This window comes from Electrona antarctica (assembly GCF_951216825.1).
Source record: "Electrona antarctica genome assembly, chromosome: 10".
Lineage (NCBI taxonomy): Eukaryota > Metazoa > Chordata > Actinopteri > Myctophiformes > Myctophidae > Electrona > Electrona antarctica.
Window position 1 is genome coordinate 28590172 of NC_136791.1, and position 16789 is coordinate 28606960.

The 16789-nt window shown below is 42.2% G+C and overlaps 1 protein-coding gene across 1 annotated transcript in view; it reads right to left on the reverse strand.

The window, feature by feature from the left end:
• LOC306930802 (heparan-alpha-glucosaminide N-acetyltransferase) overlaps positions 1 to 16789 on the reverse strand; it is a 44105-nt gene that overhangs the window by 3193 nt on the left and 24123 nt on the right. The window contains exons 11-15 of the mRNA XM_079511897.1: positions 11917 to 12029; positions 11228 to 11349; positions 9545 to 9668; positions 8875 to 8961; positions 6201 to 6278 (exon numbers count right to left, since the gene is read on the reverse strand). Of these exons, the coding sequence (XP_079368023.1) occupies positions 6201 to 6278; positions 8875 to 8961; positions 9545 to 9668; positions 11228 to 11349; positions 11917 to 12029 (524 nt within the window). The remainder of the gene's footprint in view (positions 1 to 6200; positions 6279 to 8874; positions 8962 to 9544; positions 9669 to 11227; positions 11350 to 11916; positions 12030 to 16789) is intronic.

Consider the following 16789-nt stretch of genomic DNA (forward strand, 5'->3'; position numbering starts at 1 on the left):
ACTGATTAACTGTATATGAACCGATGAACCCGTATATCAATAAAGGTCTTTATTATGTCATCTATTTACCTTTACATATGATCTGGATATTTGAAAAAACATTTTGTACTCCGCAGAGAAACCACGGCCGGGGCAATAGATCAGAATCTAAACATGCGTGTTATGTGGATATCCATCATGTGTATAGATGACAGAATCGATGGCGTGGAAATAGCCTAGCCGTGGCGGGATTGAGTCTCCAGGCTATGCAGGCATGCAGCAGGATGTGGGACGCGCCTGCTATGTGGGGCAATCACTCAATTTCAATCTCTCACTCTCACAGGGCCATGATCGTTGGACTTTAATTAACATGGGCTGTTGTTTATTAGGAGCGAGATGCACGGTCGCACCTAAATATCAATGCAAACTCCGGACTTCAGAATTCACACTATGATAATCTTCCTCGTGTTGTTGCAACACTAGCCTTGGCAGCAGAACGCACTGACTTGGACCGTGAGTCTCTGGACCAGTCTGTGAGCCTCCTGTTCATAATATACCAATCCTGTGGTTGGGTGGCTGCAGAAATGAGCTCCTTCCTCTGCCAAGGGGACCGGCTAATGTCAAGAGCACATGTTATGTCTGAAACAAGAGGCCCTTCAAGAACAGATCCAAGCCTCATGCTGCTCCGACCAAATCTTATTAGAAAAGTCAATATCAAGAGCAAGCCAATCACTTTAACTAATTTAGACCTGAGGACGATTCTACAAATGTCTTCTAAATCAAACCTATGTTTCTGTGTCAGTGGTTCACAAACATTTTCATGTCAAGGACCCCCAAAAGTATATGTAATTGGCCGCCGACCCCCATCTGGAAATATGTTGTTCCAGGGACCCACCCCCCAGAAGCAAAGATTTGAGTTAAAAACGTTCGCTCTGAAAGAATATATATTAAAAGATTTGCGCCACATTTTCATGGTTTTTCAAAAATAGCAGACCTACAAGCTCGTAGCGCAGCACTCAGTGCCGCGCTATGAGCTTGTAGATCTGCAATTTTGCAATAGATAAATCATAACATAATGCTTAAAACACCAACAGGGGTTCCCGTCCAGAATGGGTTAACTAATTTCACTTTCCGTGTTGGTTAAAACACTTAACTCTGTAGGATTATAAATAGATTTAGCCAGAGATCCAATAACATGCGCGTAAGACAAGACCAATAGCACATGAAGAGAATACAATATGACCAGATTTTATGATAAATGCCATTTTAGTCTGTAAATGAGATGCTCTGTTTACACTTGGCAAACGTGTAAACAGCAATGCCTTGTTTCTAAGATCAATAAACATATCCTGTTTTCAACGAAACCACGTCACAGCAAAGAAATCTCATTTTACTTTTATTCTCTTATTTCAATAACTGGCATTTTATTTCATGTATGGATATAATTTTTATCCCACGATTTTTGCAACCCATTTTTTCACCCAGTGTCAATTATCTAATCTAATGTAATCCTGGGTGCTGCACTTCCTCTGCCAACCTGGGGGGGCAGTGGACTGACCTCATGCTTCCTTCTATGCATGAGGAGTGCAGGCTGCTTCTTTTTACCTGACAGGGGGGAATTTCGCCGGACGTAATGCGTGGAAGGAACACGTTATTCCGACCAGTTCCTTTCCCCTCCGACCAGTTCCTTTCTCCATCAGGGGCCCCGGCTGGTCTCTAAACTACGAGGTAGTTTAGAGACCAGGATTACTGCATGTTTTTGTGAGGGTATCTACTACCTACCCTAGGGGATACGGGGAGAACATGCAAACTCCACACAGAAAGCCTGCCTCGGGTATGGGCACTGATGACGCAGAGGAGGGAGCACGCCCCCAGCGGGAATCGAACCCAGGACCTTCTAGCTGTGAGGCGACAGCACTACAGACTGTGCCACCATGCCCCCTGATCCTGAATCTTTTATCCCTAATGTTTTTCTTCTGCCTCACGGAAAAGGCTGGTCACTGGCCTTTTCATGTCGCAACTTGATTACGGCGATGTTGTTTACCGATTCGCCTGTTCCTCTGCTTTGGGCAGACTTGATCCCCTTTTTCATGCTGCTTTGAGATTCATTACCAGCTCCACCTACAGGACACACCATTGTACTCTTTACTCCTTAGTAGGGTGGTCCTCCTTAGCATCTCACAGGCTGCTACACTGGTACACTTTTATCTACAAAGTCATTCTTGGTAATTCCCCTTCTTACATTAGTTCTAAATTTTAACTAGTCCAAAACTCGCTTAACCTCAGATCAAATGCCTGGATGCGCTATGTCGTACCCAACACCAAATCTGAGGCAGGGAAAAAAAAACTTGCGTTTTTTGGGCCCTGGGCGTGGAACGATCTACAGACCAGATTAAAATTGGCTTCCTTGATCCCCCTAGTGACTTTTAAGAGGTTTGCCTCCTGCATACTCTCCAGCCATTGCTCCTGCTTTGACGAGTAGCAATTGCTGTGTTCTTAGTTTTATATTAGCTTAGTAGTTTCTTGATGTATTGTTCTTATTAGTCTTTTTTACTCCACTTGGTTTACTTGGTTTAGTGGTTAGCTATTTAGACTCTCTCTGAGCCTCCCTGGTAGTAGGTTTTTGGTATTACGGATGTCACATGTTTGTCTTGTCATGTCCTGTATTTGTTGTTACTGGCAGAGCTGTGTAACATTTATTTGCCTCTTCTCTTGGCCAGTGCGCACTTGTAAAAGAGACTATGGTCTCAATGTGATTTTACTGGTTAAATAAAGGTTAAATAAAATAAAATAAAATAATATTACACCTACAGCACAATTCATAGATTTGTCGTGATTTTGGAGAAATACCCAAGTACACAGTAAAATACTCACTAATTAATTGATCCTTTTATAACTCGGAGAGTGTACAAACAAATAATAACCAAATGGACCTGTAAAAATGAACACTGGGGGATTCTACTGTGTGCTGCAAATGTGGACAGTCAAAATCTAATGTGTTTTTCTACATTTCATAAATATATTACTTTATCATCCTGTGCCTGGATCTGGGAGGAGCCTCATGATGTCATTTGTTTGGTTTCCCTGCAGCCACATAGCCATACAGTGTTGTTTTTGGCAGCAAATTTCAATTTCTGTTTAGTCATAGTCTTTGGAATGAAACTTAATTTAGTTTTAGTCACATTTTAGTCACCTGGAATGTTTTAGTGTTAGTCTATTTTTAATTCGACTATAAATATCATAAGATTTTAGTCGACTAAATCTGCAGTTGATTTAGTCGACTAAAATGTATTTTGGTGGGCCTTGAGGCCGTCGTAATGGCTGATTTTACACTTGCTGAAAATAGCCGATCTACAAGCTCACAACGTGTTGCGCTGTGACGCGTTGTGAGCTTGTAGATCAGCTATTTTCAGCATGCAACCAGGTGTAAAATGACTTATACTGGATTTCTTGTCCACTAGTGAGTCCCACATTTTAGTTTAGTTTTTGTTGTTGACAAAATTGTCAATATATTTAGTCATCATAGCTTAGTTTTAATTTAGTTTCCATTTAGTTTTCCTCAGTGAAAAAAGGTAGTTGACGAACATTTTTCGTCTTCGTTTTAGTCGACGAAATCAACACTGCATAGCCAAACAGTGATATAGTCAATAAGATTCAACAGCACAGATGTAAAGGAAGGACATTTTTGTCTACTAAAGACCGACACTAAATACACATGATCGAATTTGAAATGAGGCTTTCATACACATCTACAGTACCTCACCCACCAACAAGCTATACAGTAGTACCTTTTTACTGGCAGTAATCATAAAATCCACCCAAAAATGTTAAAATAAACCCCAGTTAATCGACGGCACATTAATTTGTTCTGCACGTGGCTTCGTCATTTGCATGATTGTAGGTCTGCTATTTTTGAAAAAACGTGAAAAATGATTGAAAAATGATTTAGAAGACATTTGTAGAATCGTCGTCAGGTCTAAATGGGTTAACTATAGACTATAGGGTTCAAAGCGCTTAACTATAACTATCATATTTTCTTTCTCCAGGAACATTTCAGGGTGTTTTACTGCTGACGTTCCCAACAAACAAGACCTCTAATTTCCGCGGGCTGAGTGTATTGGACTCTTGGCTTGTCCTCGACCGACTGGTGTGATTTTCAAAGGCACTGTGACACAGCTAACTCCTGTCCATCGTCGCTAACAGGTCACCGGCCAGGATGTCTGCTCTGCATCATGGACTCTCTGACCAGCAGTGGTGGAAAGTCACCAAGTACATTTACTTAAGCACTATACTATAATACTACTGCATTATGTTACACTTTAGCTATTGAAAAATAGCAGATCTACAAGCTCATGAGCTTGTAGATCTGCAATTTTTTTTTTAAATCCTGAACATGTGGCACAAATCTTTGAATGTATTCTTTCAGAGCAAACGTTTTTTAACTCAAATCGTTTGGGGGTGTGTCCCTGGAACAACATATTTTCAGATGGGGGTCGGCGGCCAATTACATAAAATCTTGGGGGTCCATGAGATGAAAATGTTTGAGAACGACTGACATCAGAAAACTGTCAGGATTTAGAAGGCATTTGTAGAATCGTTCCCAGGTCTAAATGGGTTAAGTGCAATTTTTAGATATTAAAGATATTAAAGTACTTTACTTGAGTATTTCCAATTTCCAATACTTTTACTTCTACTCCACTACATCTCAGAGGCAAATGTTGTTATTTTACTGCACTACATTTACCGGCTTAATAATCAAAGTAATTAAAGGAACTAAAGTTTTCAAACTTTAGTTCCTTTAATTACTTTGACTATTAAGCAGGTCTACAAGCTCACAATGCACACACTGTGAGCTTGTAGACCTGCTGTTTTCAAAAGATTTTTAGACATTTTGAAAACTTGAAATGAGACATTCTGTATGACTACTTTTACTTTTAGTTCTTTAAGTACATTTTTGAATTCTGGACTTTTACTTGTAACGGAGTATTTCTATATTGCAGTATTTTTACTACAGTACAAAATGTGAGTACTTTTTTCCCCACCACTGCTGACCAGCCCTCTCTGGAAAAGGAGCAGCATCGCTCTAACGGCATGAGAAGAAATAGGCTGCGCACAAACTTCACACTTCACACAATGTGGACAACGTACCAAAACGCGAGATATGTTGTCCATCTCGTTAGCGCCGGCTGACTTCCTTTTGGTAGGTTTACGAATGCACGTGACGTGAGACGGCTCGTCTCATGTAGCACTTGGCTTTTCCCTGAGGGACACATTCCCTCTCTAAATGAAATAGTGACCAGCTTGCCTCTCTCCCATTTTGTTTTTTCATTTATCTCGAGACCACCCAGAATGAGTATCAAAACTATATAACCTCCATGCTATCCAAGCAGAACTCTAGTATTCAACATCTTAAGTGTGTTTAAGATTTATTTATCTTTACATTCAGTGCACTAACGTCATGCACCTGAATCGATTTACTGTAAGTGCACAGTAAAAGAAAAAGAAGGAAAACAAACAAAACCATTTTATCTGTAAAATCATCTGTTTGGTCTATAGTCTCTATACTGTACATGTGTGTTGAGTCTGGGTTAAACGAATGAGCTGACCGTGCTCTTCAGCGAAGTCCAGATGATGTGGCGAGGAGGAGGAGAACCTGAGCTTTCTGTGTTGGAGCCCAATGTAAGTAATATGTACAATTGTAACGTTCAAAAACCGCACGTGGGACACAGCGGCAATGAGAGACAGTGTGTGTCCCCTGGGGTGGCGGACGGATACCATGTCTGCCCGGAAATACACGCACAATAATGTATGTTGTTTCAATATATTCACATCGCGCGTGCACACGCACACGCGCGCGCGCACACACACACACACACACACACACACACACACACACACACACACACACACACACACACACACACACACACACACACACACACACACACACACACACACACACACACACAGGCTACTACATAAGTACTGCTAATGAACAGTTTCGGCAGCTATGACTAATAATCGAGTAGCTGGAAAATACATTACCTGCTAAGGCAAAGCAGAACACATCATAGAGCTTCCAATTACGCTGCTCTGTGAGTCATACTGTATGGCCTTCTGTTTAATGACCATGATTTCAGTTATATACGGTAACAATAATGTAGTCTACGACGTGACATGGAGATACAGGAGTAGACTAACATCAATGCGATGCAACATACCAGGATAACAGCCCATAACAGGAACCGTGACATGATATGGACATCTTTCCTTCTGAAGAAAATAATAATTTTCCCCGCCTGTAAAAAAAAAAAAAAAAAGAGACAGACAGAGATAAGCACAGAGACTACAAACCAACCAATCATATGAGAACAAGAGGAACTAACCAGGTGCTCAACGGAGATAGCAAAACGTGATGATGATAAAAAGGTGCTCACAACGATCAAAAACGGGAGCAAGACATAGATAACTAGAAAAAGTGCCCTGGGCACAGGTCTCCACCAGGAGGATAGGAGTGTGTGTGTGTGTGTGTGTGTGTGTGTGTGTGTGTGTGTGTGTGTGTGTGTGTGTGTGTGTGTGTGTGTGTGTGTGTGTGTGTGTGTGTGTGACTTGGCCTGTTGTAGCACCACCATGAGGCTGATTTGAAAACTGTCAAGTGGCATTTCTTCCTCCGCCTAGTAGTGGGAATAGGCATGCACAGTTTCACCGCAATCGGATGCTGCGTTGAGGAGTTGTGGCGATTTGTACAAAACGGGCTACTCCTGAAAACTTTAGAAGCCAATCGTAGCCAATCAGGATGGATAATTATGAGAAATCAAACAAATCACATGATCACATGACTATGGAGAGCATGTGTACCGATTTGCGTGAAATTTGGATAAAATCTGAATGAGTAATATTAGAAAATGTGTTTTACAAATGTAGGCCTCCTGGTGGCGCTATAAAGAGCAGATGTGAAAACTTCCAGGCAAAGGTTTTTCCTTGACCTCTAGGGAGTGTGCATACATGGTTTTACACAGATCGGTGCAGTTATAGGTAAAAACACAAATCGGCCAGTTATAGCGCCACCATGAGGCTGAGTTGAAAATATTCAAGTGGCATTTCTTCCTCGGCCTAGTGGGAATATGCGTGCAAAATTTCACGGAAATCACACAATGTGTTCATGATTTGCAGCATTTTGTTTGAAACGGAGCACTCCTGCGAACTTTTGAAGCCAATCGTAGCCAATCAGGATGGAGTCTGAAAAATCTGAAAGACCCGTTTCGTTGAATGGCTCTAGAGAGACTGTGTACCAATTTGCGTAATGTTTGGCCAAAATCTGTAGGTGTACTGTCAAAACTTTTGTTTTGCACAAAGCGGCCTCCTGGTGGCGCTATAACAGGCCAATGTGAAAACTTTGGAGCAGAGGTTCAGCTCTGGCATCCAGGGAGTGTGTGTACAGAGTATGGCTGCGATCAAGCCAACGGTGCCAGAGATTAGCTGTTCACAGACGGACGGACACACGGACGGACGGACGGACGGACACACGGACACACGGACACACGGACTGACGGACGGAGTGAAAAACATACTCTCTCCCCATGCCTTCGGCCTGGTGGAGACAAAAAGAGAGGATCCGGGCACTCAAAGTTAAAAATGAGGAACGCCTTTATTAAATTAAAAAGGCAACTGCCAACAAGGTCTTCATCAGGGCAAGAATGAACAATTGGCAGTTGCCTTTTAATTGAATAAAGGCGTTACTCATTTTTTAACTTTGAGTGCCCGGATCCTCTCTTTTTACCCAACCAATCATATGTTTAACGAGACAATCCCCAACAATCCGCATGTCAAATCCTTTGCCCTTGGTAACAGAATAGTCCAGGGACGTGTCCCTGACGTGGCGGTCACATTGCTCCCTGTCCCATGGAGCCAGATGTGGGCTGTAAGTCATCCCCCATCACCTCTGATTAATTTGGTGATGATGAATGTGTCTCAGCTGAGGACATTAGCACGGGGGCAAACAACATTGGGAGGGCAGCAGACACCTGGCGTGTTGTCTGAGACCCGATGACTGAAGGGCTCAATGCTAAACGTCCGCCGGGAATTGAGTAATGTGGCTGCTTTTTGCGTGGCAACTCTTCCCACTGCAGGAAAGAGAAAATGCTTACATGCGACACTGTGCAAAGAGTGAGCGAGGTGCCGCTGAGACTCCTATCCGGGCCCAAAGACCCGGAGCTCTTTCTTCATTTTCTGACAAAAAACATTCTGCGTTAACAATGGAGGGCAGCTGTGCACTTAGGCGGAGGCTCCTTAGACCAGTGGTTCCCAAACTTTTTCATGTCAAGGACCCCCAAATTGACACTCATTAGCACGCAGACCCCCATTTGAAAACATATGCCAGGGACCCCCATAAGAGAAGATTTTCACGGCTCTAGCAGTGATTCTCAACCCGTTTAATTTCAAGGACCCCCAGTTTGACATGCATTAGTCTACGGAACCCCATTGAATGACATTTCTATCTCTGGGAACCCCAATTTATATTGTAAAATCAAAGTTAATTTAACTCTGAGAGTGTACAAATTTGTACACATTTGTACACTCTGAGTTACAGACCCATAAGGGTCCATTTGGTTCCAAACTATCATTTAGCTGGGGACCCCATGGAGTCCCTCAAGGACCCCACTTTGGGAACCACTGCCTTAGGGCTTAGACAACCCCTGTGCTAACTCAATAATGGTCTCACAACCCCTTTGAAATCTCTGTCCACACAAATAAGATTAATGTTATGAAGAGCTACTGGGGCGACTATAATAATAGCAATGTTTGGAATAACTGAATGTTTGACATTTATGATATTCTTCTTCATAAAAAGCCTAAGTTCAAATACAACAGAGAAATATGCGAGGCGGAGCTTACTTGCATCCCCATGAATCCCATGACAACAGAGTTGATTGTACCCAGAACCCCCTCTGGGTCGAAGGGCTGTGTAGTCCGATACATCTCCTGGAAACACACAAGATGAGAAATGAGCAACCACGTTAATCGACGGCGCATTAATTCATTCCTTCCGCACGTGGCTTTGTCATTTGCATGATTGACGAGGCATGATATAAAATGCTGTACCTTGCACGTGGGGTATCTGAACATGGTATAAAACGCTGTACCTTGCACGTAGGGTATCTGAACATGATACAGTATAAGATGCTGTACCTTGCACGTGGGGTATCTGAACATGATATAAAACGCTGTACCTTGCATGTGGGGTATCTGAACATGATATAAAACGCTGTACCTTGCATGTGGGGTATCTGAACATGGTATAAAACGCTGTACCTTGCACGTAGGGTATCTGAACATGATATAAGATGCTGTACCTTGCATGTGGGGTATCTGAACATGGTATAAAACGCTGTACCTTGCACGTAGGGTATCTGAACATGATACAGTATAAGATGCCGTATACCTTGCACGTGGGGTATCTGAACATGATATAAAACGCTGTACCTTGCACGTGGGGTATCTGAACATGGTATAAAACGCTGTACCTTGCACGTGGGGTATCTGAACATGAAATAAAATGCTGTACCTTGCACGTGGGGTATCTGAACATGTTGTCACCGAACATCCAGCTATCGATGTATCCTGCAGCACCACCAGTGCAGTTAGGGTAGAGGCCTTCATCGCCAATTCCACCAGCTCCTAAATAACCTCTATTAAGGAGAAATAACATACAGTATATATCACAGGAGGTTTTCACAGTGGGGGCCCAGGCCCCCAGGGGGGGCAATTGGACAGGGGGGGGGGGGGGGGGGGGGTATCACACACAGTCACACACACACACACACACACACACACACACACACACACACACACACACACACACACACACACACACACACACTCTTACTTTCTTTCTAAAACATTTTTAATCCATTTCACAAAAGGGCGCTCCTTGGCATGGAACCAAACACTGGGGGTTAAAACACAAGAGCTGCAGGATAGGCATCAGTGCCCTTTCCATCTCACAAGATTAAAGGGACATTTCAAAGCTGGAAGAAACTCAATGTTAATCAGTGAAGTATTTGTAGTAGATAATAACAACAGTAGCAAATTTGAAATTTGCTCCCTATATGGCCAGAAAAATTAAGTGAATGAAGTCTGACTAGGGTTTGGTCATGAACATGGATGGCGTCATGACTAAAATATCTAAGACACCAAATGACACACATAAAAACCCCCAGGTGTTTTAAGCATTATGTTATACTTTAGCTATTGAAAAATAGCAGATCTACAAGCTTGTAGTGCGGCACTCGGTGCCGAGTTATGAGCTTGAAGATCTGCTATTTTTCAATTCAATTTCAATTGTTTTTTTGAACAATCTTTTTTGAACAATATTGAAAATGTGGCGCAAATCTTTGAATACATATTCTTTCAGAGTGAACGTTTGTAACTCTTTGCTTCTGGGGGGGAGGGGGAGTCCCTGGAACAACATATTTTCAGATGGGGGGTCGGCGGCCAATTACCTATATTTTCGGGGATCCTTGACATGAAAATGTTTGAGAACAACTGACATAGAAACATAGGGTTTTTCAGAAAACTGTCAGGATTTAGAAGACATTTGTAGAAACGTCCTCAGGTCTACATGGGTTTAAAAGAAACGTCCTCAGGTCTACATGGGTTTAAAAGAAACATCCTCAGGTCTACATGGGTTTAAAAGAAACGTCCTCAGGTCTACATGGGTTTAAAAGAAACGTCCTCGGGTCTACATGGGTTTAAAAGACATTGTATTTCAAACTAGCCATGCCATGCAGGGGTCAGGCACAGGGGGGGGGGGGGGGGGGGGGCAGTACGGAGACAGAGAGAGAGGGAGAGAGGGAGAGGGATGGGGACGAGAGGGTGACGCAGAGCGAGGAAGATGGATCCCTCTTGCCTCCGCGCCTCTCACTGCACACGACACACTGAGATTGGCTAATTATGCCCTCTGAAGCTTCCACCGCACGCCCATAAATCACGGTGGCTCATAACACCAGTGACACAAAGGTTCAGTGCTGGGAAAAAGTACTCAGATGTTGTACTTAAGTAAAAGTACCAACGCTGCAATGTGGAACTAGCTCCGTTATGACGAGTAAAAGGTCCGGAATTCAAAATGTACTCGAGTAAAAGTGCATAATGAGCAGCATGCAACGACGTGGTCAAAAAACATCACATGATGGTAAAAGCGTGGCTTTTAAGATTTATGCGGAAGGAAGGAAGGAAGGACTTGACTCACGTGGGGCAGTTGGGCACCGGCATGAGGAAGGTGATGCACAGCCATATGCTCTCCAAGAGGATGATGAAGAGCCACTCTGGCCAGTAAAGAACCACATCCTGGACTGGGTTCCACCAGTGATGCTGCATCACATCGCACACCATTTATGTCAAGTCCAAAACAAAAAAACAGTGTTGGAAAAAAAGTACTCACATCTTTTACTTAAATAAAAGTAGCAATACTGCAATGTAGAATTATACTACGTTACAAGTAAAAGTCCGGGAATTCCAAATTCACATGAGTAAAAAAAAAGCGCAAAAGTATTCGTATCAAAATGTATACGCATTGTGAGCTTGTAGATCGGCTATTTTCAAATGGCCGAAATGTAATAAAAATTTTTTTGTCAAAATATAAGTAAATAGTAACTAAAGTTTTCACATAAATCTAGTGCAGTAAAAGTATATGTATCTCATAAAACAAAACAAAAAAATACTGGAAATTGGAAATAAATAAATAAAATAATAGTACAAATACCTCAAAGTTGAGGAAGTACAGTACTTGAGTAAATGTACTTAGTTACTTTCCACCACTGGATGCTGCATCATACAGGATTTATGTCATGTCCAAAAACAATACCCCTGCATGCCTCCTGGAATGGGCCTTCAGAGCCTCCTGGAATGAATGAAATACAACTTGTCTGAGCTGCTCACCGCTCGCAAAGGGACCTCTTTCTGCCCCCACAAGGTCTGCATCAGAGACATCACAAAGTAGGTGAATCCCAGCCGCTGCAAAACCCCAGGTACCCTGAGCCAGGACCAGGACACTGGAACACACACACACAGGACATTACAATCAGATAAGAGTTCCTAATCCGTGTGCACACGCACACGCACACACACACACACACACACACACACACACACACAATATATATATAGTGTTACACCAATTTAGGCATTTAGCAGACGCTCTTAATCCAGAGCGATTTACATTAGGCAATAACAAAAAAGCATGGGAATACATCACATATATAAAATGCATTTATCATGAAACATGCGTAAGCTAAGAACGTAACTAGAACATATATAATGACACTATACATATATACTATACTATGCTATACATATGTACTATGAAGTGCTATGACTACATACAATGCAATTATTGTGCTGTCTACATGACATGCTATAAGTCTAAAAAGTGCTATCTAAGGGGGTAGGGTAAGTGCTATGGGCCATGATGGAGTCTGAAAAGGTGGGTTTTCAGACTACGGCGAAATATTGGGAGTGATGCTGCAGTTCTGATTGCAACGGGAAGTGCATTCCACAGTTTTGGGGCCAGAAGGGAGAAGAGTTTGGGACGTGTGGAGCGTTGTCCCAGCGTTTTTAGTGAGGGTACTTCCAGCTTTCCTGCGTTGGCTGATACGCGTTGGCTGATACACCACACGAACTACAGTGGCACCATGTGTACGTGTTACACAAATATTGACAAATATTTGGGCGTAGCTCTACTAATCTGATCTGATAATACAGATCAAATAAAACGGTATGTGTGTGTGTGTGTGACGCTGCTATATCCTCGCTGACTTGAGAGACTAGCCCATTTTAGGTGGGAACCCCTTTTGGTGTTTTAAGCATTATACTTTAGCTATTGAAAAATAGCAGATCTACAAGCTCATAGCGTGGCACCGAGTGCCGCGCTATGAACTTGTAGGTCTGCTATTTTTGAAAAATTGTGAAAATGTGGCACAAATCTTTGAATATATATTCTTACAAAGCGAACGTTTTTAACTCAAAGCCTTGCTTCTGTGGGGTCCCTGAAACAACATATTTTCAGATGCAGGTCGGCGGCCAACTACATATATTTTTGGGAGTCCTTGACATGAAAATGTTTGAGAACCACTGACATACAGAAACATCAGAACTGTCAGGAGTTAGAAGACATTTGTAGAATGGTCCTCAGGTCTAAATGTGCTAGAGGCCCAGGAAACGGTTGTCAATCAGAACATCTTCTACAGCAGGGGTGCCCAAAAGGTAGATCGCGATCTACCAGTAGATCACAAAGGCTGTGCAGGTAGATCGCATGACATGCACCTAAAGAATATTTAAAAAAAAGAAATATTTTTTGCATCTGCCACTTGAATTAAAATTATTTTTAACCCATGTCTAACCAATGACTAGTCTAAACTAAGTATGCACCCCCAAACCCACAATGCACAATCTTATAGTTTCAAGAGTGTTGCTGTGCAAAAAAGTCGGTATGATTACAAATTAAATACAAAAAACGCTACCTATTCCATGACTATTTTCAGCAATGGTATTCGGTGGGTAGATCTTGTTGAGCTGGTGATTTTTAAAGTAGCTCTCAAGTCAAAAAAGCGTGGGCACCCCTGGCCTAGAGCCACACAGGCTACACACCCTGCCAGGTGCCCCTGCCTGGGGCAGTGGTTTTCAACCCTTTTCACATCAAGGCCCATTATTTATTCGCCATGTGAAGATTTTGTCCACAATTCCATGCTGGCTGTATTGATTGTATTAGAACTGTGACAGGCACTGTAGTATAATAAAATGCATAGATAAATATCTGAGCCTCCTGTCATAAAGATGGCTCTGATCAACCAGGATAGCCCCAGGTGCAGGTGGTCTTCCTGAGTGATAAACCCTCACAATGTGTTTATACAGCTGCCTATAGCAACTTATAGAGATAACCTGCAGATAGCCTTTAGACCAGGGGGGCCCAAAAGGTATAGATCACAATCTACCAGTAGATCACAAAGGCTGTGCAGGTAGATCACATGACATGTGCCTAAGGAATATTTAATTTAAATAGTGGCATCTGCCACTTGAATTAAGGTGACTTGATTGACATCAAAAGGGTCAGCTCAAACCCACAATGCAATAGGCCTATTTTGTTTTCAAGAGTGTTGTTGTGTACAAAAACATTGGTATAGCATTACAAATTAATACAACAAACCCCTACCTATTCCATTTCTCCCGCTCTATTTCGCATTCCAAGTGCATTTGTCTTATATGTAATGCCAGCTCCGGTATTCCAAAGCCTCCTCGGCCTCAGATACATATTTAAACTATTTTCAGCAATGGTTTAATAGTTTTTTTTGGTGGGTAGATCTTGTTGAGCTGGTCATTTTCAAAGTAGCTCTCAAGTCCAAAAAGTGTGGGCACCCTTGTTCTACAGGGACATACAGGAGGGATAGTGTTCCCTGAGGGAGTGCATGTGATGGACGGCGTGGAGGAAGCAGCCGATGTCCGCCCTGTCGGATGTGAAGGCATGCACGTCAACGAGGTGGGGAAGCTAATCAAAGATTCCTAGTTATCTCTAGGTCGCGACAAATTGGGGAGGAAAGGGATGGCCTTCGGGAGGTTGAGAAGATTGATGGTAATCTGTACATTAGTTAATTGAAAACCTCTTTGCCGCATAAAGTGCTGTAAAAACAATGTAATCCCAATCATTGATCTGGCCAAATCAAATAAGGGAGGAGGAAATCTCTCTTCTCACAGGAAAAGATAGAGCTGTTCCAATGACTAATGACACATTTGTTAAATCTGCAAGTAACACCCTTTGACAGATTCCTTTATCAGTCATCCACAACGTCAGATCAAAGTTCAATAAAAAAGCTTTCCCTCCGATCCCCACATGACACAAGACATCACTGTAACATTTTCAATGTGCATGCTTTCAACTTCAACATGCACACACAGTATTTCCACATGTGCAGTAACCCATCTTTACAGTAGGATCAATACTGCATTGCAAACGGTCTTTTTGTGAAAGTGATACTTGTACTTTTTACACGTTCAATATCATTTAAGAAGTGAAAGCAGCTGAACCCCCTGCTCAGCTGAGCACTTTTACAGATAAATTGAGGAAAAAAATATTCCTATTATAAGTGCCAAAGTTAAAAGACCAGAACTGAAGCCATCACAAGGAAGAGCAAATGAGAGTGGACCTTTCATATATACTCTAAGGAGTGGACAGAATATTAAAGCTGGTCAGGTGTTATTTAATTTGAAAACTAAATCTCTTTCTTTTTAACCTCTGGTGAACTGTGAAACATTTACATTAAACATGTGACTCTCAATAATAGGTCAACATTTAGCAAAAACAGATCAACATTTGGCAAAAAAATATAACATCCAGCAAAAATAGCAGATCGACACAACACAACGTGCTATTTTCGTATTTGACATACAACAATGTCTATAGGGTTTATGTGGCTAACTAGAGATTGTAAATATGAAATATGTTCACTTGCATCTTTAACACCAACTCTAGTGCAATGTGCCTATAGCTGCCTGCTTCAAATCATCTGTGAAGTCCTACAGCAGGGGTGGGCAACTTTGAAGCTGGAGAGGGCCACTATATTTCCACACTCACTCCAGAGGGGCCACATTGCATATTACTGTCGTAGCAGAAAATAGCTGATCTACAAGCTCAAATTGAGCTTGTAGATCGGCTATTTTTGCCATATTTTAATTGAAATCCTGATTTTATTTTATTATTGTTTTTGCTATTTTTGAATTGGAATCCTGAAAAGTAACATTTGTATTTAATTTAAAATGCATTTAGTTATAGTTATGTTAACTTTATGAACATACACAAATACATTGGACATAAAAAAGTTTTTACATTTTAATACTAGTAATTAGCTGAAATCACTAATATATCAATGTTCCTATATTAACCTGAGGGCCACATTAAGTGATGGGTGGGGGCCGCATGTGGCCCGCGGGCCGCCAGTTGCCCATGTATGTCCTACAGTATGAGTGCCTCATGGTATCCCACCTCAATTCATCATGGACCCCCCTCCTCAACCCCATGCAGTTAGATGACATACTCAACACGCACCACAGTTTGAGAACCACTGGCCAGGGACGTGCACACATAGACATCAAAGGGGGCTTCAGCCCCTGCCATTTTTTACCCATCTGTAAAACAACTGCCCTTTCCAGAGTCCAGACCATGAATGCAGCATTTACGGTGAAAGAGATGCAAAAATGCCACTCCTTTCCATGCCATGCCAGAAGGCAGCATTCAGGAGAATTGCTTTTTCCCCCCGAAGTCTCCTGAACTTGGAACGCAGCATTTTGCGTTGAACAAATTTGTTTAGAAATCCATGTCGTTACACCTGCATCTCCACTAGCTAAAGAGTGCTGGGTTGCGCCCCGAAAATAGCTGATCTACAAGCTCTCAACATGTTGCTATTTTAGAATTTTTTGTCCAAAAGTGTGCCCTCTTACGGGATTTCAGCCCCTGCCTCTCTAACACTCTCTGCACGTCCCTGCAGCCACTGGCCCATTCCCTCTGTTTGTGGACCTAAGCTCTGCACTCATCGTCCTATAGCTCTAAACACAAGATCAACCTGCAGGTTGATCATTGATTTCCTAATAGACAGGAAGCACTGCAGAATGTGTGGCTGGCTAAGCAGGTCTGCATGTACGCGCGATACATCAACAGCTGCACCTTGAGCATTCCACACCAACCAGCTCCTGATTCAATTCCTGACGTTTTGCGAACGATACAAAAGTCATCGATCTAATCTCCAACACAGGGATGAGTCTGTTA